We start from the raw sequence: 21,589 nt of genomic DNA, 5'->3' as shown, positions 1-21,589 counted from the left end.
GAGCCCCGCGGCCGCGATGCCGCTGAAGGTGGGGGTCGAGCTGCAGATCCACGCGGTGAGAGGCCGGCGGCGGCCCCGCCGGGGCTGCGGGGCGGGCGGGAGCGGCGGGAGGTCGCCGGAGGAAGCCGGCACGGGTCGCGGGGGCGGGCGGAGCGGTTGAAACCTGTCACCGCGGTTAGTCCGGGACCCTGAGGAGCGCAATGAAAAAGTTAAAACAAACGTGGGATTTTTATTCCTGTGTTGCGTTTATTTAGCCAGGGTGTTATTGCTGTTGTGCGAATGGATGATATGTTGCTCGTAATAGGTCCTCTCATGAGATGTAAAARAATTCATAGTTTTTAATCATTCACCCCCTTTTTGGTATCAAATATTTCTGGTGTGTGGAATGCTAAGGTCTACGAAATCAGTCCCTGTTGCAGGGAACTGATAAAAAAGAAAAGTCCCAAATGTAAAGCGTGAGAACTCACAGTGCTTTAAAACCTTTAGTATGAAAGACACAAATATAGTGGGAACTTTGTAGATCTTGCAACCCTTGCAGAGTATTTAGATGATACCAAAGCAGTTTTTTGTATCAATCGTAGATTGACTGTAAAGCTGAATCATACCCTACATGCAAATTGTACCTTTTTAATGGGAATTTGGCTTATCGGTTATGAAAAAATTAGTTGAGAAAAATCTGTAATGCAAAATTAGACAATATGAGTATCATTTCATTAAGGAGTCCTGAAAACAATACAGAGCTGCCAAAAAGATGCCTAGTGTTTGCAACAATGTGCTTAGAAATTAAATTTCTCACCAATTTCAAAGAGGGGTGTTAAAGAGCTAAACCACTAATTTGCATATGTATTTATGCCAAGTGTATTTATTTTGAATCTATAGATACTAATTTGTGAATTTATCTTCAAGAGCTTACAGATCTTAGCTTTTTCTGTTAAAATATTCGTAATAAAATTTTGGAATATCAACACTGATAAATTAGCATTAAAATGATATAAAATGACATAAAATGGTATAATGTGATAACTTTTTAAAACAATGCAGAAATATTTTGGCTGAAATAGGTGCCAAGGTGAGGTTTTCAAAAGAGCTTATGTGCTTTGTAAGCATGAATTGAGTTGCAGATTTTACAGAGATATGTGCTGTTCTGTTCTCAGGCATTTCTGAAAGCCCCTGTGCAGAAGACCAGATCTGTAACTGCCCCTAGTGTAAATGAAGCCAAGGGCCTATTGAATCCCTTCTGAGATGGGGAGTGGTAATCCTGCAGACTGAGTCTGATGTGTGTGTGCAAGACTGCATTTAACAATATAATGTGAATATATATATTTTTTCTCTCATAAGGTCACATGTCCTGGTGTGTTCCTGCCAGAAAAACATGACATTTATCTCAGTGTGTGCATCTTGGGTCAATACAAAGAGACAGAATGCCTTCCTCCTGTTTTCCCTCTCTTGTTTCATGAGAAGATGTTGTTTGAAAAGGTGACTTTCATTTGTTACATGCTTTAGGCTAGAAGGTCTAATGCCTTTTGTYTTGTACAAGCTGTAATTCCTGCATAACCTAACTTTTTGTACAACTGGTAGGTAATTCTTGTTTTGTACACATTTCAACATAATGTGATGAAGTGTTAGACCCACTGGTTAAAAGGAATAGATTTTAACATTGCTTTAATATTTTACAGTTTGAGGTTTTATTGATAGTGGTGGTTATGGGAGGTTCTTGTATAATCTCAGAAATGACAATAGCATTTGAAGATAATTTTTCTGAATTTATGCTGTTTCAGATTTTTTTTTTTTTTGTGGAAACAAAATGATATCTGTATTCTAATATGGCTGTCACCTGTTCAAGATTTTTATTATAGCAGCAGACATACTACTTAAATGAAGATCCAAATAAATGATAGGCAAATGCTTTTGCCACCCTTTTACATGCCATATTAACATCTGAAATTGGTGAGAACATAAGTTTTCAGCTTGATTTTCCTGTACTGTAATGTACACTCATTAGTTGTGATTCTGTGGTTTTTTTTTTTGTTTTGTTTTGTTTTTGGAAACTGTTTTGGAAAAATGGGTTAGGGCAGAATGGCTGTTACGTCTGCTGATGAGCAGAACCATGCTGAAACCAGTGCAAAACAGGAACAGAAAAAGTTTAGAGCAGCTATGTCTTTTTCTCCTTATTTATTGATTTCTGACTCTTCCTCTATTCTGAGAAACCATTCTTTCTTCAAACCACTCTCTTAGTGTCTCTGCTGCTCTAAAACTCTTTTCACATCACTCTCAACATTTCTTTCTCTGAGGAAGAGAGAAGGTGGTTACTTTCCCTTGTCCCTTGAGGTTATTGTTGACACAAGTGAAAAGCTACTGTTAACATATTTGAAAGCTACAAAGTAACTTCTACTAGGCCGTTACTGTATCTTGGGGTGAACCTAGCTCTGAACCCATAGCCTTTCAGCTCCTCTACAATACAGGACCATTTCCACATTCTGACATAAAGTTAAAAATGAAATAGTGTAACCCACTTTTGCAGAAGAGTAGTTTCTCTTACATTCACCTAGTGGGAAGAAGAGAATCAGGGTAATTATCATGAAGTAGGTGATGCTGGATAAGTTCATAGCTTGTTTTACCTCGTAGTAATGTGTTTGTGAACCATTTTTTTTCATTAGTAGGTGTTAACTAGCATTGAGCAACACATTTTATTTCTCAGGGAAAACATATGCTTTGCACAGTCCTGCCCAAAAAGTTGTCACTAAAATATTGTCTGAAAGCACCAATATTATTGGAAGAAGGATGTTGGCAAGTTTTATGAGAAACAGAAAAGCTGCCAAAAATGATAGAATGAGTGAGATATAGCAGAGGGCAGCTAATTTAGAGAGGCAGAACATTCAACATGAAATCCTGGCTGGAATTTGTGTTAAAATTCCCATTTATTGCAAAAGGATCAGAATTTCACTCCAAGGAATAAGAAGAATATCTTTGAATAGGACATAATTTGCTGTGGTAGAATGCGTTAGAACTAAATATAGGAAAATGTATTTATTTCATAAAGAAGTTTCATGAATGAAATTTTATTTCATTTTATTTTTATAAAATATGCTGAATCATCTTTACATCATACATAGAAACAGAGGAATACCTCCTCACACCTACTAATTTGCCTTTTGTCCATGTGGGAGATGACCTGTGCTTTAAGATGCTTGCAGCTAGGGCTTTTAATTTTTCCTTTTGGGATGCGTCCCGTAGGACTGGCCAAGAATTCAAGTATTTTCCAAACATACATTCCCTAATTGCACTTGTGCTTCTACTGTTTTACTGTTAGTGGAATTGTACTTATGGTACTGCAATTGTGAGGATTTTTCCTGTAAAGTGCAGACTGTTGTGAAATTGATGCAGACAGTGATGTAGGTACAGTTTCAGATTTAAATTATTTTTTCCAAAATATCACATACTTTAAAAAATGTAAATGTAAACGACATTTTAAAACATATACCATTTGCATAAATAGATGTATAGTATTAGTTTAGTTTGATTTAGTGGCAGCATGACGAACAACAGGCAAAATGCATTAAAGTGTTTCTATGAATGCTAGATTGTTAAATTAATTTGTACTATAATGAATTTGTTCACTCTTTGTTATTTTCCTGAAGGTCTTTGAAAGTGCTGTAGATCCTGCTGCTGTAACTGAGATGCTTGAAAGTAAGTGTAATTAAAAAAATGCTTGGAATAGATGAATAACTAAAAAATGACAAAGTAGGTCCCTGTATTCACATAGTCTGTCTCTCTGCTTGTTTGTCTGTCTTAGGTACACATCATTCCCCTTACATGTTGCTCTGGATTCACCCATTTGGGTGGCAGTCTGTACCTCCTGTAGAGTGAATGGCATGATTTTCCATTCTTAGGCCAGGCCTAAAAATGTGTTCTGATACTTTTGTGTAGCACTAGGCTGACCTGACAAGGCTGGGTTTTTTGGTTATTCTTTTTGCATCTGCAGTTCTTTCTCTTGAAGTCTGTAACGTCATGAATTTAGTAACTGGACAGTCCTTTTAAAACTAAAATTTTATTTATTACTGGGGGGGTGGGTGGAATTTAATATTGCCTACATTGTGTTTCATCACTGCAAGTAACCTGGCCCATGCAGCCAGACTTCTTCAGTCATACTGACAGAAGCAGATGCTGTTGTTAGTTTAAACAGTTAGCATCCCTTAGTTTTAATCTGGTTAGCATCCATTTGTTCTTACTGGATCTCAGGTATTTGTCCCTCTGGACCAAGCTGCTCTTGTAAGCTCAACAGAAGGTCAAGGCAGAAGCTGTTTATGCAGTGACTGCCCCATTATCCTCTAATCCAATCAGATGTCAACCATAGAGGGTTACTTTGTGCTGATACTTATTTCCTGCTTGTTTCTTTTAAAGTATTAATAATACTTATACAACAAATACTCCAGGAACTCATCGAAATAAGGACTAGCTCTAGAACTGTATCTCCCTTCTCCCCTACCTCTCTCCTTTCTCCTTTACTGTCCTTCTTCCAGCCTTTCCTATCAGGTTAGTTTTCAATTTGTGTGCCACAGGAGTAAACAGTAAATCTATTCTAATTACTTAGCCACACTGCTATAATTTGTTTTTCATCTTCCAGGGAGTGTAACGAGGTTTGAATTAACTCAGCTTGTATCTTCAGGTAATAGGCAAGTAAATATTTTTCCACATATTAGGTAATTTGACAATGAAAAGAATATCAGTGGATGCTAGTTTTATACCATGCCACCCAGCTTTTTCTGCTCACAGATTACACTTGCTCCTCCAACCCCATTTCCTTCTTCCCCCTCACTTCCTCATATATATTCTTGGGAACGCACTTGAGGTGAAAAAAAAATCCCTCTTCTGACTGAACTTATTGAATACTGTGTTAGGGTCACTCATATTGCTTTAGTTTCTTCTGTGTTGTTTCTAGGTTGCCAACAATGTTTAACAGAACATGAATAGAGTTCATCTTGATAGATAATGGTGTTAGTCTTTTACAGACTTCATATTCTGTTTTTTTGTAAGGCAGAAAAAAAAGCAAATGGACACTGGGTGGCAGATAAGTGCTGTTGTTAAGGTCACTGATTATGAAGCATTTGTATATATTCTAAAACTGCAGGTAGCGTTTACTTTGTAAAAAATTGGCTATTGTTCCATCATGACAAATTTAAAACATACTTTATGTTCCCTGTATAATAAATATCACCTTTACATTTTCTGTTTATTTTTCAAAATGCTTTGCTTCATATGTTCATCTCTCCCTCTCTGCTTTGCCTTTTGTTTTCAAAGGTTGCTGATATAATAAAGGGTAATTTTTGATGTCATTCCAGCTTTAAAAAATATTCATTGATACAGGGAAAAGGAAATGCAAAGAATCAAATGAGAGAATTTTTTATTATCTCTATATAAAATCCTAAGCAAGACCAAAAGACCTTTGGTCTGTCTTAGTCCAGAGACTGTGAACATTGTCTTCTCACAGGGTTACTTCCATTCAAGCTTTGTGGATATCAGAATCTCATGTAGCTACATGTAGTTTTTAATGCTTTTGTTCCCAGAGTGTAGCAGGTTTTCCCTGTGTTTGACAGGACAGAAAATCTGTTCAGTATTTTCACGCCTTTAAAAGGGATGAGACTGTATTAAAAAGTGGTAAGGGATTTAATGATCTCATCAGTGTATTCTGGTCTTGCAGAACATCTGATCTTTATTCTTGGTAGTACCTACATGTTTTCATGAATCAAACTTCAGGTGTTTTCTCCTTTTTTTTCCTCTGAAAAAATATACAGTTGAGAGTTTTTTCTTGTTTTTGTTTTTTTACAGTGGGAAGTGTTTTCTTTTTTCAACTTTATTGATTCAAAAATTACTCAAAAAAAGCCTAGGTGTATTCCTCATAAGAGGAATCAGTGCTAGCCTCTGTCCTTCCTGGTATCTTAAGACAGTCCACATACAGCAAAATTGGCTGTTTATTTGTTTTTCTTTTGTAGGATGTTAAAAGTTCTTTCTGGTCATTGACAAGCTGGGATCAATAAGAAAAGACAATCCTTACAACTAAATAAATGACTAGAAAAGATCGAACTTTGAATAGGGTCAAAAGTGTTACTCATTTTCTGGAAATTTCTTTCCTTATTAGCATTGTTTTGTCTAGAAATCACCAAATTGCAGGGCTTTTGTTTAGTCTGATTAGAAGGGAGCAAGTCTCCTTGCCTCTGTAAAGATAAAGATACAGAATATATCCAAGTAAAGGCAGTAGCAGCTTTTACCTCATGATATCCAGAAAATGACGTTTACAGTGTAACATTGGGGCCAATCTAACAGGTCATTTCAATAAAGCAAAATCCTTGCTAGTTTCTAAGCGGGACAGTTGACAGTGTACCTTACAATTCTTCTGCTGCAGAGGATGCTTATGAAAGTATCTTCTGTCCCCGGCTGTGCTACAAATGCAAAGCAAAACTGACCTTCCTCTTCTCCATTCATGTGGAGCTCAGGTAATGCAGTTCTGAAGGAAGAGAAGGCCTAGAGGCAAGTGTAGTATATGGATACTTACGCCCTCAGTCAGTGGGCCATAAGTCTCATGTTCTGTGATTGGGAAGCCATTTATGTGATGCTGACTACGTAGGTGGCTCTCTGGAGGGAATACACTTTAAGAGCAATGGTGATTGTCTTTCAATACCGTTTTTAAGATGACATTTTTGCTGAACAAATGTTGGAATGTTGTAACCTCATATCAATTGTTTTATGTTATTCCTGTGGGCAGCTGATTTGAGTAGTTAGTTGTTTGTTCGGTGGGGGAGTCCTGGTCTAACTGAGAGCACTGAGAAGACCTCCGCTTAAACCAACTGGACTGCCATTTGGCATGCTGTGTATAAACCCATACATTATACATACTCTATAGAAATTATTTTGAAGAGGGCATTCATCTTCTAATCTCACCAAGAGATAGATGCTGGTGTTCATCTCTTATGTGGCTGGGTTGTCATGTAGGTAAAATAAGGAACAGATTTTAATTTGAGGTCACAGCTTTGGACATTCTGTACAGTATGACTAGGCAGTCTACCTTCAAGCCTTGCAGTCATTCCCATCCCTTAAATGGTTTGGGGCACACTGACAGATGGAATGTTAAGGATAGCATCAAAATCCACTGTTGCTATGCTAAGCCAAATCTTTCATAACTAATGAAAGTATAAATAGTTTCTCTCCGTTTTGCCTCTACCTGTTGCTGACAGCATCTTTTATGCATAAAAGGAGCAGCATTCTGTCAAGGGCATTCATACATTACTGAGTTTGCATTGCACATCTGTTTCTTCATGAAAATTCCATAACAACAACCCTGTCAAGTGTTTTTCTGTTGTTGTTTTTTTTTTAATTATTATTCTTTCAGTAGGAGATGACCTTGCATTTTATGAAGAGAATACTCGAGATTTTCTGTTCCCAGAGCCTAAGCTGACTCCTGCATATCCTGGTGTGGACAGAGAATTGTTAATGAAAACATCTTCTCATTTCCCAGTAAGTTGCCTGTAAATGATATTTATCATGTGTGAAGAAGGAGGGAGGTCAGCTACCTAGTAGCAACTTTGCGAGGACTGGAGGTTGAATACACTTTCGGTCTTCTTGAGCAGACGGAGATGCTTGGGTGCTCTCTTTCCTATGGAGGTGTCTCAGAGAATGTATCAGACATGTACTAGCCTAACAATTACATGTTAGTCACAGACAGTAAGAAAAATCTCTGTGTTGGCAGGATAGAAGACCTAGTAGGAAAATCTCACGTTCATTTACACACCTCTATTCTCAGAATCTATGAAGGGACCAGGCAATTATCAGATTTTCAGATTTCTTTGCACTGATTGCATAAAAGGATGCCAGCTTTCTGTCTGTTTTCTTTCCTCCATGTACAGGCCTCATTTTATCACTCTGCTCTGTTTTCATTCATCTCTTGAGAGTCTTACACTTTTATATCTTTGTGAATCCTTCCAGTGCCTTTTCTTGCTATGGTTCATGGTTTCCTAAAGCTGCAACAGCAGCCTAAAAAAATACATTTCATCCCTCTCACTGCATTATGGATTGTATTATGCAAAAAAGCAATAAATTTGACTTGAATTTTACTAATTTCACTACAGTGCAGTTTATAATAGCTCTGAGCAGAAGCAGAGAGGAGCATCCATTCTGCAGACTCAAATATCCGTTGATTCATAGTCAGAAAGTTTTTGTGATTACTATACAGACTAGGAATGTCATTATTTCAAATGAAAAACTGATTTTTGCATAAATTACTAGTGTAAAAGATACAGGACTTTTTAAAAAAGTAACTATTAGAAAGTTCTGTCTAATACAATAATTCTTACCATACATTTGGAACAGAAATGTAGAAATACATATTCTAATTAGCCAAATGTTATAGTGTATGAATTTTAACTTGGTCCTTAAGATACATCAAAGTGACTGTAAATTATGAGACATATGTAGCTAATCTGATTTCCTTTCATGAGATGTATTACTAAGCTGAAGCACATTTGTCATGTTATTTAGCTATTTATAATGTTATTTAGAGGACAAATTGTTTCAAGTTGATCAGGTTAAGCGGTTTGATGTGCTGTTAAAAATCTAAATGCTTTGTCAGATTGTCACAGTAGAAGAGGAGAATAATTTCATGCTCTTAAGGCAGCCATAGAATAATTCAGGTTGCAGACCTCCAGAGGTCATCTAATCCAACCCCTGTTCAAAGCAGATCTAATTCGATGAGGTTGCTGTCCAGCTGAGTCTTGAATACCTCCAAAGATGGAGATTCCACAACCTCTTTGAGCAATTTGTTCCAGTATTTGACTTCAGTCAGTACTTTCTGTTAAAAAGACCTTGAGTGGTCTTATTAAATTCATTTTTCTGATATTCCCTAGTTTTAAGATTTCAGAAAGTATGGAGTGCGTTGATTGAGAGTTAAAATTCCTATGCACGCTTGCTTCCCGATATTCTGCTGTTTATCTCTTACTACAGTTATTTGTAATTGCAGAAATAGAGTAAACTGGTACCTAGTTTACCAGGGCAGTACAGGAAAACAAATTGAGTGTCTTTTTTTCTACTATCTAGTTATGCTCATTCTGACTTTTTTTGGAAGAAAAAAGTTTACAAGCGATGAACTTGGTCATTTTTATTGTCCTGATAAGTTATCTAATTCATCCTTACAGTGTTTACCGATACATAAGATATTTTCCTTCTGAACGTCATCACTTTCTGTGTAAGTTGTTTGCTGGTACCAGTGTGGCATCCTATCCTTTCAAGGATTTTCAAACAACATAGAAGGCATAGCTGAAACTTTGTTTACAAAGAAATACTGGCTTTTAGTGGTCTGGAGGTATAAAAATAATGTACTATTTTTATACTTTTCTTTATTCTTGGATTTCATTTGAATGGAATGCATCATTATGTATGATTAGCTAAAGCATAGTTCTATGGATACAAGCAAAGTTGATAACAGAAAAATATGTTTTGTTTAATATGGCCTTCCTTAGATGAATCCTGATAATTATTATAAAGCACTACTGTATTCATGTATAATATTGGCCTCTTTTAATTGTCATTCTTTTTTCCCCTGTTATAGTCTGGGAGATGTTTCAGGTTTATCTAAGTACTTAGTTGACGTCTGCTCTGTCGGATTGTTTCTGTTAATTCAGTGTAATAATTTTTCAGTGCAGTAACTTGTTCTTTTAGGCTCGGTCTTATACTCTGTAATTCCCTGCAGAGTATCCTGCATTTACACTGCAAATGTGACATTTCTGTAGTAATGTAGATTTTAAGCATTGTACAGATAACATACTACTAACGTAAGGCTCATCCTCCATGGCCTCTTCTCAGTCTCATTTATATTTTTGACAAGATGGTTTGCTGAGTTACAAAACTGGATGACTAAATCACTTGTGCCATGACAAAACAAAGTCAAATGGTCCATATAAGTCTGCGCTAAATTTTATATTATGATTCTTACTGACTGAAAGTCCAATTTTACAATTTATGTGTTTTTAGATTTCGTATAGTTCAGCTTTGAAAGAGTTTGTTCCCGTATCCCACTGACCTTCTGCTGATGTAAATCTGTTGATTTCAGTATTTCTTACATCTTTTTTCCACCTCTACAAATGAGGTGGAATAACATCCACTGAATTCATTCAGCTCACTTCCTGCATAAAGCTTGGCTTTACTTATAACTGAGCTTATAACCAATGTAAGCATCTTCCTATAGGCTTTACTGTTCATACAGCTTCCTGAACAAAACCAAGTCCATTCAGTAAGTCTTTTCAAATTGTATTTAAGGAAAATGTACATGTGGCTTTCTAGAGATCTGGATCAGAATTAGAATAAGAAGCAAATGGAAGGATATACACTGACTTCTGGGGCTTTTCATCAGGTTTGTGCTTAAGATGAACTGAAGCCTTCCTTCCTGCTTCCTGCTGAATTTTTTTTAAGGAACTTGCTGGGAAAGATTTTCCATTTTTGTTGCTGTTCAATCCAGTGAAGAAGAACCTGGCATGGCTCAAACGTTTTTACATGGGAATAACTCTGCTATGGATTGTTCTTTCCTGCCTATTGATATCTAGGTTTGTTTATTTACATTAAAATCCACAGAAATGCTATTAAGCAGCAATTGTTTGCATCAGTAGCAGTTGTTCTGAAAGGCTGGTAGCCTGGATGCTAAAAGCTTAGTTAAATATATGCCCTTTGTTGTGGATTGCATGGTTTATAATTGTTATTTTAAAGGTAACTACTGCTGTAAGCTTTCTTTTGCTTACTTAGGTAGAGGATTGGTAAAATGGTGTAGCAGTCAGTCTATTTTACGGTATTATTATGGCCAGAATACCAAGAATTTGCCCTTCAGATTTGGCAGCCTTTGTGAGCTCCTTTCAACAGTAGGGGGCAGCAGGTTGGCACTACAAAGAAATTGAACCTGGAGGTAAGAGTGACAGCTTGTGCTTTACAGTCAAAGAACCATCCCATTTTGCTCCTTTGATTACTATGTCATTAACTTATTTTCTTGTTACGGTTCAGACCTGGCCAAAATACATTTAGCTAAGGTAAAAATTCACTGTGGATGCAAGGCACAATATGGATTGCAAGACACAGAACTGTGTTTTCCAAAATGGGTTTTAGGACAACTCTCTTTTGTACTGGCTGATGATTGCTTAGAGATAATATGTCATGTTTATAAGACAAAATGGTGATAGAGAAAGACAGGAAATACATTACTCAGGCTTTTTGGCAGACCAGATGAATAGCAGGACTGGCTGGAAGATACAAGTGGACAGAGTTCACTTGCTCATACTTAGTTTTGTACAGGAAAGTGTCCTTGCCTACTTCCTTCTGTCCAGGCATTATTCTTTTTGGCTAGACAGTCAGCCAGTAATGATGGAGAGCTCATTTCTTTGCTTCTTCATCCCTACTGCTTTTGTTTTCTCTTCTGCTTAGCAGAATGGTAGGGGCAATTATACTTTGCAGGTACTGTACTGTGATTTCTCTGTCACTCTTTTAGAAGAAAGAAGAGCTGCTAAAATGCACAATTCAAAGTTGATGGCAAGTGAACAGATTTTTTTCAGTTACGGATTATAATTGTCTTTCACAATATTTGTCATGGCATTACCTACCTTGAAAGGAAAACTGAAATTCTCTTTTCACACCAGTTTGGAAAGTGTACTTTGTAACACCCTGATTTATCAAGAAGACTAGTGTGTGAATACAACTGCTAATCAAATAATAAAGAGCTCTACATCCTTTCTGTAGTCCAAAGCATTCTGCTCACCCTTCCTCACAGTCTTGGCTTTATGACGAAATATGAGGACTGTGCTGGTGTCTCAAGTGTGTGTTTTGATCTTGCTGCCCTTGTGCATTATGCTTCCCCTCTTGCAAGGTTTGTGCCTATTAAAAATGTCTCTTGCATTCCTGCTCTGTACTAGTAGGCTGGATGTGCAACTTAAGATCAAATTGCTGCTTTTCATAGCCGAATCACTTTGCAAACTGTTCCTTACTGTGAGTTTGCCACAAGTCTTTTCTAGTTGCAGTGCCTCTTTCAGTCACTTTTGATTCTGCAGTTGCAATAAAAAACTTGAAATGTTCTGCCTGAATGTTGGGGGGGGGGAGGTGTATACAAAGTGATAATGTTTTTAAACTTTTCCCTTGCTATTATTTTTAAGGGAATAGCGCCAAAAATAGAGTTCTCCACAAGAACAACCATTACAGAGCTTCCACTTCAGCGCAGAGAGAAGAATTATGTAAGTAATTACAGCAAGGGTTCAGACCTGGTTAAAATTGACTAACCTCAAGAGTCCACTTGTTGCAGCACTGTATCCTTTGTCACCTTTGTATCTAGACATCCCACACAGCAATGGTAATAAGATTTAAAGCCATGACAGGGGTCTTAGATTCTGTCATAGCAATAGCAAATCTGATTGACAGTGAACCAAAGTTACCCCTCTCTTAGTTTGTCATCTTCTACCCCAGTTGCTCTTATAACCTAATTATTCTGTCATGGCAGCACAGTAATTCATTCCAGGGAAAGTCAACAAAAACAAATAGACCTTGGCTTGTTTTCTAAAAAAGGTAGTATTTTGGCAGATAGTGATCTCTTGATATGATGGCATTTTGGTGCCTCTTGTCTTTTGCTGCCAGTGGTTTGTGTCTAGATTTTACAAATATTTCTCTTTGCATGTTTTTGCTTAGTGAATATGTTTACCCAGTTCACCTACAGCTTCTTATCTAGACTGAATTGCAAAGAGTTAGTCCTCCTCTGAGACAGTGCTATCAGTTATTGCTGTGTTTTCTTTAGTGGCTATCTGTCTAGTAGGTTATCTGTTAGGTAATTATCCTGTGTGCTGGAACAAAACACTTGCAGGAGATGAAGCTCTTATGTTTGAGTAACAGCTGCTGAATTTAGTTCATGTAATTTGACTGTTGACCTGAGATCCTTACAGGGTTCACCTGAATAAGCTCCTGCAGAAATCAGGATTGCAAAATTTTAACCAAAGTTCTCAGTTTTCTAAGTTCACAAATGCATTTTTGAGGTAATCTCAACGCTTTTCTGGGTTCCATGGAGGCCAGTGCAGAATATTTCAGGGTCGAGCCCTAGATTAGAAGTTATACAACAGAGATAAAATAGATGGAGATGGCATGTATGAGTCTATGCTAACTTCTTTCTGTTTTGATTTTGACATACTCCAGCAGAGAATCACAGATTCTTCCATTTTAGTTTGTACATACAAAGATCCAAATTCTGCTCTCACATGGTCAATAGGTCATTGAATTAAGTTCTGCTTAGAGCTTACTGTCTTCTTTGTGGGGAGGTTGCAAATGACTCTTACTTGCTTTTACTTAGATAATTGTGCAACAGTTAATTTCTCTGCCAGGCCCAAAACAGAACAAGGAATCAAAGATCTGGATCTGCATCACCCAAACGAAGGAGCAGGTCATTAACACAATGCAAGACATCAGTGAAAAGGGTAAGATCTACAAAAGACATACAAGGTCATTAAAATCACAGGCTCCTTCTCCAAATACTAGAGACCACTTCTGTGAACTATCCACAGAGAATGAACAACAGCGTGCAGACTGAGCTTGGAGTTTGCTGAGTGCAAATCAGGAAATGAGAACAGGCCACCATTTGTAGTCAGACACCTAAGTCTTAAAATTTCTGGGAGATTTTTGTTATGATAATAATAGTATTCATTTTTGTCTATCCCATCTTTTTCTATTCCATTTTTGTTTTTCCCATCTTGGGCTACTTAGATCAAGAAAAGGCTGAAGAAATTTAATAGCAGCAAACTGGAAAATACAAACAGAAATTCTTTTCTGTTTGGTATGTAATTGACCTGTTGAACTCATTGACATCTAGTGGGAATCAGGACAGTGAATTAGCAACATTCAGGAAAGGAAAAACATATTGACAATGAAGGATTCAAAGATAAATTTAGATAAGATATAAATAAAATAATTTTTCCCTCTCCCCTTTGCATTAGGACACAAACTGATCAGAGCATTTCTGTAGTTAGTAAGGTATTCATGGGCAGGTAGTTTCATATTTTTGAGAGATTCCATGTGCCTCCTTCTGAAACTCTGGAATTGACCTGACTCTACTTATTGACAGACCAATCAATCTGTGACAGTGATTGTCAGTCCCCTTGATTCTACTTTGACCCATCAGAGTTCTCTGTTAGTCACTTAAGTTGGTGGAAGTGTTTCTTGGGTTTCATCAAGCTTTTGCATCTGAATGTTTTGCTCTGTCAATTTATTGCAGCAGTATTTGTCTGGCTGAGAAAGAGGGAGAGAGTTTCTCAGGTGATCAGTACTTCCAAGCTAAAGTGATAGCTATCTAGAGTACCTTGTGTTTGCTTATGTCCTGGTCTTGTGTTTCACAATCCTATTTCATTGTGCATATCTTTTAGCAGTCCAACTTTTAAAAATCGTGTGTAGTTTTAAAACTTTCCACAAATATTTTATTTTAATCTGTAGCAGGCTACATTTCTTAAATCTGGCCTTGCATGAGAATCATAAAGTCATTTATCTTGAAATAGACCTCTGGAGGTCATCTAATCCAACCCCCTCTCAAAACAGGTCTAGTTAGATTAAGCTGCTCAGGACATTGTGAAGTTGTGGTTTTGAACATTTATGAGGGTGGAGATTTCATGGCTCTTTGGGCACCTGTTTGACCACCCTTATGATAAAAAAAAAAAAAAATCCTTTTATCTAACTGGAACTTGAGGTGTTGCTTCTTGTCATTCCACTGTGCTTCTCTGAGAAGAGTCTGGCTTTCTCTTCTCTGCATCCTTGTATTAGATAGTTGTAGACAGCATCAAGATCTCCCTTCAACCTTCCCCTTTAAGGCTGAATGAATCCAGCCTTCTTAATGTCTCCTTATATGTCACATGTTTCAGCACCCTGGCCACTCTGGTGTATTTCTGCTGGACTATCTAGTATGCTTATGTCTGTCTTACACTGGAGAGCCTGAAACTGAACACAGCGCTCAGGATGTGGTCTCACAAATGCTGAATAAAGGGGAAGGATCACCTCCCTTGGCCTGCTGGCTCCAGTCGTACTAATACAGCCCAGGACGTGGCCAGGCTTCTTTGCTGCAAGGGCACATTGCTGGCCCTGTTGTCCACCAGGACCCCCAGGTTTTTTCCACAAAGTTGATTTTGAGTCAGCTGACACGCAGCCTCTACAGCTGCATGGTGTTATTCCACTCCTGATGCAGGACTTTGCATTTACCTTTGTTGAATTCCATAGTATTTCTGTCAGTCCATTTATCCAGCATTCTGAGGTATCTTTGATGCCCTCTGGTATATCAAATACTCTGCCCAATTTGGTATAGTCTGGGAACCTGCTGGGAGTGCTCTTTGCACCATCATCTACATCATTTATAAAGATGTTAGACATTATTTATTCTGACACCTCTAGTAACTGGCCACCAGTTGTACTTTGAACTGCTGATCACAACCCTTTGATCCTGGTGGTCCAGCCAACATTCCACACACTTTATAGTCCGTTTATCCTGTCCGTATCTCACCAGTTTGGCCATAATGATACTACAGATCCTCTCAGACACTTGCTAAAGTCAAGATAAATAGCGTCCACTGTTCTCTCAATTATCCATTGAGTCATCTCATCATAGAAGGACACCAGGGTAATAAAATGTAATTTGCTCTTGGTAGATCCATGTTTACTGTTCCTAATTGCCTTCTAGTTCTTTGTATGTCTGGACATGGTTTTTAGGAAGATTTGCTCCATAAACTTTCCAGGGATTGAGGTTAGGTGACTGGTCTGTAATTCTCTGGATCCTCTTTCTTGTCCTTGAAGATAGGTGTAATATTTGTGTTTTTCCTGTAGGACTCTTCCCCAAGTTGCCTTGGCCTTTCAAAGACAATGGGGAACTGCCATGCAAATGACATCAACCAGCTCCCTCAGCACCCTCAGATGCAGGCCATCCAGACCCAATCTACTTCTGGATATCCACTGTGCTTAAGTGATCTTTAACTGTATCTTCCTCTACTGTGGGTACTGCTTTGCTCCCCCAGACCCTGCTACTAGGCTCAGGGACCTGAGAGGCCTGACAGCAGACCTTACCAGTGAAAAATGAGGCATTAAGTATCTCAGCCTTTTCAGTGTCCTTTGTCATAGTCCTCCTCCCCATTGAGCAGCAGGCCCATATTTTCCTTAGCCTTAAGTTTGCTAGTGTTATATTCACAGAATCCCTTCATGTTGCTCTTCACATCTTTTGCTATTTTTAACTCCAGCTGAGCTTTGGCTTTTCTAACGCCATCCTTGCAGGCTCAGGCAATGACTCCTGTATTCCTCCCAACCTTGTTTTCTCTATCTGTGTACTTAGTTTTCATGTTTAAGCTCAGTCAGGAGTTCCCTAGTCATCCATGCTGATAAATGCAGGTTCCTTCTACACAGATTCTTACATAACATACTGTTATATACTGTTCTCATTCCGAACTTCAAAAGCTCCAGCCCACATCCGGCATTAGACTTTTATGCAGTCAAGGGCATACTACTCGGCATTTGGGAGAATTTACATTTTAGCATGAAAAGTAGAGAAAATGCAGTGACTGATTGCCAGACCAATCAGTCCAGCATTACAGGGCTGTCTGTGTATTAATCTAACCAGCGCTTGGTGTGGGGAAATGAAAGATCCCTATGGGTAGGAATGAAGTTAGCAGGATTTGCAAGCCTAGGATGAGTTTCTCTGAGGAAAAAAGAATCTGCCTTTCACAATAAGCAACATCTCTGACTTACAAAAGAAGACATCATCTTTTGGAGTTATTTTCACTGCAAATAGTTGAGGACCAGTGCAGGAGACCAAGAGTAGAAAATTTCTAATTTCCAGAAATAATTTGCCACTTTGTTTCTTGCTGTACATTTTGTCCTGAAACTTTCTGTTGTGTGGGAAGTCTCTGGTTTCGAAATTATAAAAAAAAAGAAAAAAAGAGCAAACTGTGTTTTCAGAGAAGGTTATTTTGCAAAAATGCCTGCCTTGTGCCTTGTACATGTTTCTCCACTGTTGTGTATTTTTGCACTTTTGAGGATAAAAAGAGAATAAGAGAGGGAGGAAGAATGAGTTTATTATTTTTGGTAAAGGCTGGAAATGTGTGTCTTTAGGCCTAGTTTTTGTAGGTTAAGAAGTGCATCTTACTATTATTTCTTCATTTTTAGGTGGACAGTTCCAAATCATTCAGTGAAGTAACCTCACCATTGCCTTACTGTAATGTGAAGAAAAGTGTGAGATCAGCAAGAGATTCTCCCAAATTTCATGTGAAACGAAGTACTTATAATTTGCTGTTAGCAAATGAAATGTTGCTAATACCACTGTTGATATTACCATGTATCTCAAAGAAACCTTTTAACAAAATGCATGTCAGATTTTGCTGTTTGCAGTTCAGAAGAACTGATCACAAAAGAAAGTGCTGCTCAGGATGAACAGCTATACCTGGAAAAAGGTGGTAGAACATGGGACAAATAGGCAGAAGTTCCAGGAACTGATTTCTCCCTTATTGAGTAGTATATTTCTCTAAAGAAAACTGGTCTTGAAGTCAGTTCAGGAAAAGGGATCTTGATTTCTTTGTTCTTCACTGACTATTGTTGTTTTTCGTTCTCCAGCTATTTGTTGTTTCAGCAAGGAATCCTTTAAAGGTCTTCATATGAAGTCCATTCACATGAATAGAAATACATAAGGGATTTTGGATGAATACCTTTGTCAGTGTGAAATTATCAGTTTTTAAGCTTCATCTGTTCTTCCCCTTGTCATATGCAAAATATTCATCATCTAATCTGCATATCGGGAATGACAACTAAGCCATACAATCCAAGAAAATCTGTGTATTTCTGCTCTGAAAAGTAACTTGCTGCAAAGATATCCTTCTTACTCATGTATATTTCTTTAGAATACCCAGAAAGTTAAGAGTTATTGCCTAATAGAGTTGTAATTGCCCTGTGGTAGTTTCTCTGAATCAAAATGCTGTAATATAGCTACATAATGTAATTGAAATTGATAAAGAGCATTCCCTGTAAGAAACATTTCATGTGATTTCATTTTTACTTCAGTGGTAATGTATTGAAAGTGAAAGTACCAATGTAAAATTAATTGTTAATAATGTCACTGAAATCCTTTTTTTTTTTTTTTTTTTTTTTAGCTTTAACTTTTGATAACTGCGAAACATCAAATACCTCAGTTAAGGTAATTTAAAAAAAAGCAAGTGAAGAATTCCATCTCTTCTGTTACTGGTCTAGTCTATGTATTCTAAAGGAAGAATTCCATGAGGAGATTTGATGGTTCGGAAGATGGTAATGGGTAAGGCTAATTATTTGTCATGGAGGAAATGTGAGAGACATAATAATTTGGCTCTGGGAAAATGAAAGCCCTGCAGAATTATGCAATCTTATATATATATATAATAAAAAAAATTTCAGGCCACATTATTTTCGCTGAAAATTCTTTATTTTGCAAAAATTATAGGGCTAGTCTATATGAAAGTTTCCCTACCCAACTGTACTGGACATCTACAGCCCACATTTTAGTAAAAACTGTAGAGAAGTCTAACTTATTAGTGGTCTAGGACTAGCTAAAAATATAGAAGACCAAAAGGCTCTTTGCCAATGCCTGCACTTCAGTTGGAGGCTTGTCAAGTAAAGATATATCAGTGTTAGCACTAGTCTAACTTGTTTGACTATGAACAGCAGCAAAACTAATGTAGTATGGCCATGAATGGGGGTTCCTTGTGCAAATGGAACCTCTGGTCCAGCATTCCCTGTACAGCTGCTAAGGAAAGTCACTGCTAGCAAACTAAAACCTCAACTGACTTGAGACCAGTTCAGCATTTTGTCATATGCTGCATTAATACATCTGATTAAATTACAGCTATACCCAAGAAGTAGCTGTGACAGGTGTACAAAGGTTTTTCACACAGAAGCTGTAGTGAGGACAAATCATTATAGCAATATGATAGGCAGGTACTTCCTTCTTAGTCATCATTTCAAATCTACCTCAGATTAGCAGTAGCAGAAAATAATTAATATCTGTCAGCTGTTTGGAGAGGATTCTATGAAAATGGAGAGCAACCACTGTTTGTGTAAGGATTCATATAAGAATCTCTGCCTGAGTTTTGACTGGTTTCTTCCAATATTAATAAAAAGACCAAAAAATGACCAGAGATAGAATTGTCTCACCTGACTTTGGTCTCTGCTGAAATGAATTGAGACACATTGAAGGGACAGATTTGGGAAGTTTGCTTTCTGATTCTGTAATACAAAGAAAATGTATGTTATTCACCAGTAATAAACCAAATCTAAAATATTTAAAAAGTGTACAGTACTGGTGAGAGGTGCAGGAGTAAGAAGAGAGTCTGGAGTCATTGCTCTACATCTGCAGGTACAGCTATTTGTTGAAAGGTTTCCTGTACTGTTCAGGTTTGTTGAGTACTGCCCAACCAAAATGCCAAACTTGTTGCAGAAAAGGTTGTTTATTCTTCATGTCCATTTTTCTTAGCCATTCTCTCTGCCCATCATTCACTGACTATCCGCTGTGTTCAGTCACACTCTAGCATTTATAGCAAGGAACTGGTAGAGCCAGATGGTATTTTGTCTGGTTTCAAAGTCTGTTCATTAATAAATGAATTAGGATCAGCAGTCATGTCACAAAGAACATCTAATGGACAACAGTGAAGTAGGAATCATCTAAGCTAACTATAGCCAAAAAAGGTTTGACATCTAGTCTAAGCTAGTCATCTGAGCTCTTTCCATATGCAGTGGAAAGATGGTGATTCGTGCTGTCATGAAATCATCATCTAAGGCAACTGAGGTGTATCATACCCTATCAGTTCTTAACTCCCATAATTGACTAAAATGGATAACTAGTTGGAATTGGATGCCTAACTTTTAGGTGGTCAGTGTTAGGTGAGATGAATGGCATCTGACATCATACCTGCTGTCAACATTATCAGAGGAGACAGATTAATTTAGAAGTGAACCATATCACATCTCATCACCTGTTCTAGACACTACCTTGTGCCTGCAGCCATTTCAGACACGTGTATGTAATGAAAGGCAGATTTGCAAAAGTAGTTATGGAGACACGTTTTCAGGCCCTATTTAATGTTACTGTGTTTCTCTCAAATATTAATTATGCTGCTAATGATGCCTGATATCAAATGTGAGATCACTCTTTGAATATCTCTCCTCAGTCCACTGATCCAAACTGATTCCATCACAGAGTGGGCTGCTAATACATTTCTTTTTCATTGTTTAGTCACAATCCGCTTGAACTCCCACTTGACAAATGCGAAAGTGCAGGTTTTGTAAAGACTCCTCTGAAAGCCCCTCTATGTGATACATCTTTCCTGATTCCCTCCCATTTCCAAGCTCAGCCTGACTATTTGAGAGGGATGCTCATTAGCCTAATACAGCAAAATAAATCTTTCGTACGTGATGACAGAAGGAGCTTGTTCGTCTGCCTGGGGCATATTACCCCTTTACAAATGAAATGATTCCTGGCTAGAATAATGAGTTTGATTAGCTTTTGTCAGCCACTCATCAGCATGAAGGATTCTGATTGTTTTTGTAAATATGGTCACGCTTTTAAGGGCTTCCATTTCGTGTGCCTCACAGTAGGTCTGCCTACATTTTGTAAGTTTGACATTATGAATTTTCAGTTTAACCCTAATAGTTCCCTTATTCTTCATTTCAGTAAAATGGATAACGACTTCTACCTTCCTTTCTCTCCCCAGTCTCTTTCTTTCCCCCTTTTTCTATGTTAAATGTCAATTTTAGCTATTTGCTTTTTTATTCCTTAGATTGTCAGGGAACCAGCTGAACAGGCTGCTTCTGAACATGATTCATCATCTCTTGAAACAGATGAACTTTTCAGTTACCCACAGTGTTCTCCCAGTTGGAGGCATTTAGCTTTTCACCATGCAGCTTCACCTGCAACCTCCCAACGCCTGAAGTCACCAAGTCCTGTTCGAAGTCCCTCTCCTCTTCAATACAGGTTACAAATTCATAATCAAAATCAATTACTTGAACAACATTGTGCTGTGAGAGTACAAGTTGAATGACCAGAAGAATTCACATTCTGTCTTTTTGGGCAAATTGAATTTATGATTATCAGAAAAATTTAAGTGGAAAAATTGTGGCAATTATTCAGGAAGTGATTACATTGTATGGGTATGTAGAAAAGCTATGGTTCATCTAATGCAGTTTTCTTCATTGACTAGTACCAGACACTAGGTGTAAAAACCTCTGTTAGTTGATAGTTAGCTTTATGCCCTGAAATGTGAGATTTATATTCTATGCATATTTTTTTCATCATTTTCTATGAGACATTTTCGTTATCACAGAACAGTTTTCTGCCATTATCTGATGAGTTCCACAAATGACTGAAGCCTCAGGTAGAAAAATACAAGAAATGTATTCTTTTTCACTGTTTTCACATTTATTGTTTCTAAATTTTATGGAGTGCTCTCATGATCCTTATCTGGTGAGGAATTTAGATGCAACTTCCCTTCTCTTTGACATGCTTTGGTTTGTGACATGCTCTGCCTGAAGTGGACAACCCTTCCCGTCG

The 21,589-nt window shown here is 37.6% G+C and overlaps 1 protein-coding gene across 10 annotated transcripts; it reads left to right on the top strand.

Annotated features, from left to right (window-relative positions):
* The first annotated feature begins 6 nt into the window (after nucleotides 1–6).
* SPATA6L (spermatogenesis associated 6 like) lies at nucleotides 7–21,440 on the top strand. 10 transcript variants are annotated; one of them, XM_026083587.1, is made up of 10 exons: nucleotides 7–55; nucleotides 1,339–1,476; nucleotides 3,639–3,687; nucleotides 4,625–4,666; nucleotides 7,388–7,509; nucleotides 12,174–12,251; nucleotides 13,383–13,475; nucleotides 17,188–17,296; nucleotides 18,165–18,208; nucleotides 20,820–21,440. In XM_026083587.1, the coding sequence occupies exons 1-10, from the start codon at nucleotides 17–19 to the stop codon at nucleotides 21,078–21,080; spliced, it is 975 nt and encodes a 324-aa protein (XP_025939372.1). In that variant the 5' UTR covers nucleotides 7–16; the 3' UTR covers nucleotides 21,081–21,440. The 10 variants fall into 10 exon arrangements, with proteins under 10 accessions (XP_025939372.1, XP_025939370.1, XP_025939371.1 ...); XM_026083585.1 differs by having other exon boundaries at nucleotides 7,385–7,509; XM_026083586.1 differs by having other exon boundaries at nucleotides 3,639–3,691; nucleotides 4,629–4,666.
* The last annotated feature ends 149 nt before the right edge of the window (nucleotides 21,441–21,589 follow it).

This window comes from Apteryx rowi, unplaced genomic scaffold, assembly GCF_003343035.1.
Source record: "Apteryx rowi isolate R43461 unplaced genomic scaffold, aptRow1 scaffold_61, whole genome shotgun sequence".
NCBI lineage: Eukaryota > Metazoa > Chordata > Aves > Apterygiformes > Apterygidae > Apteryx > Apteryx rowi.
Note: the sequence above shows the minus strand (reverse complement) of the source record. Positions and strands in the feature narration are given on the sequence as shown.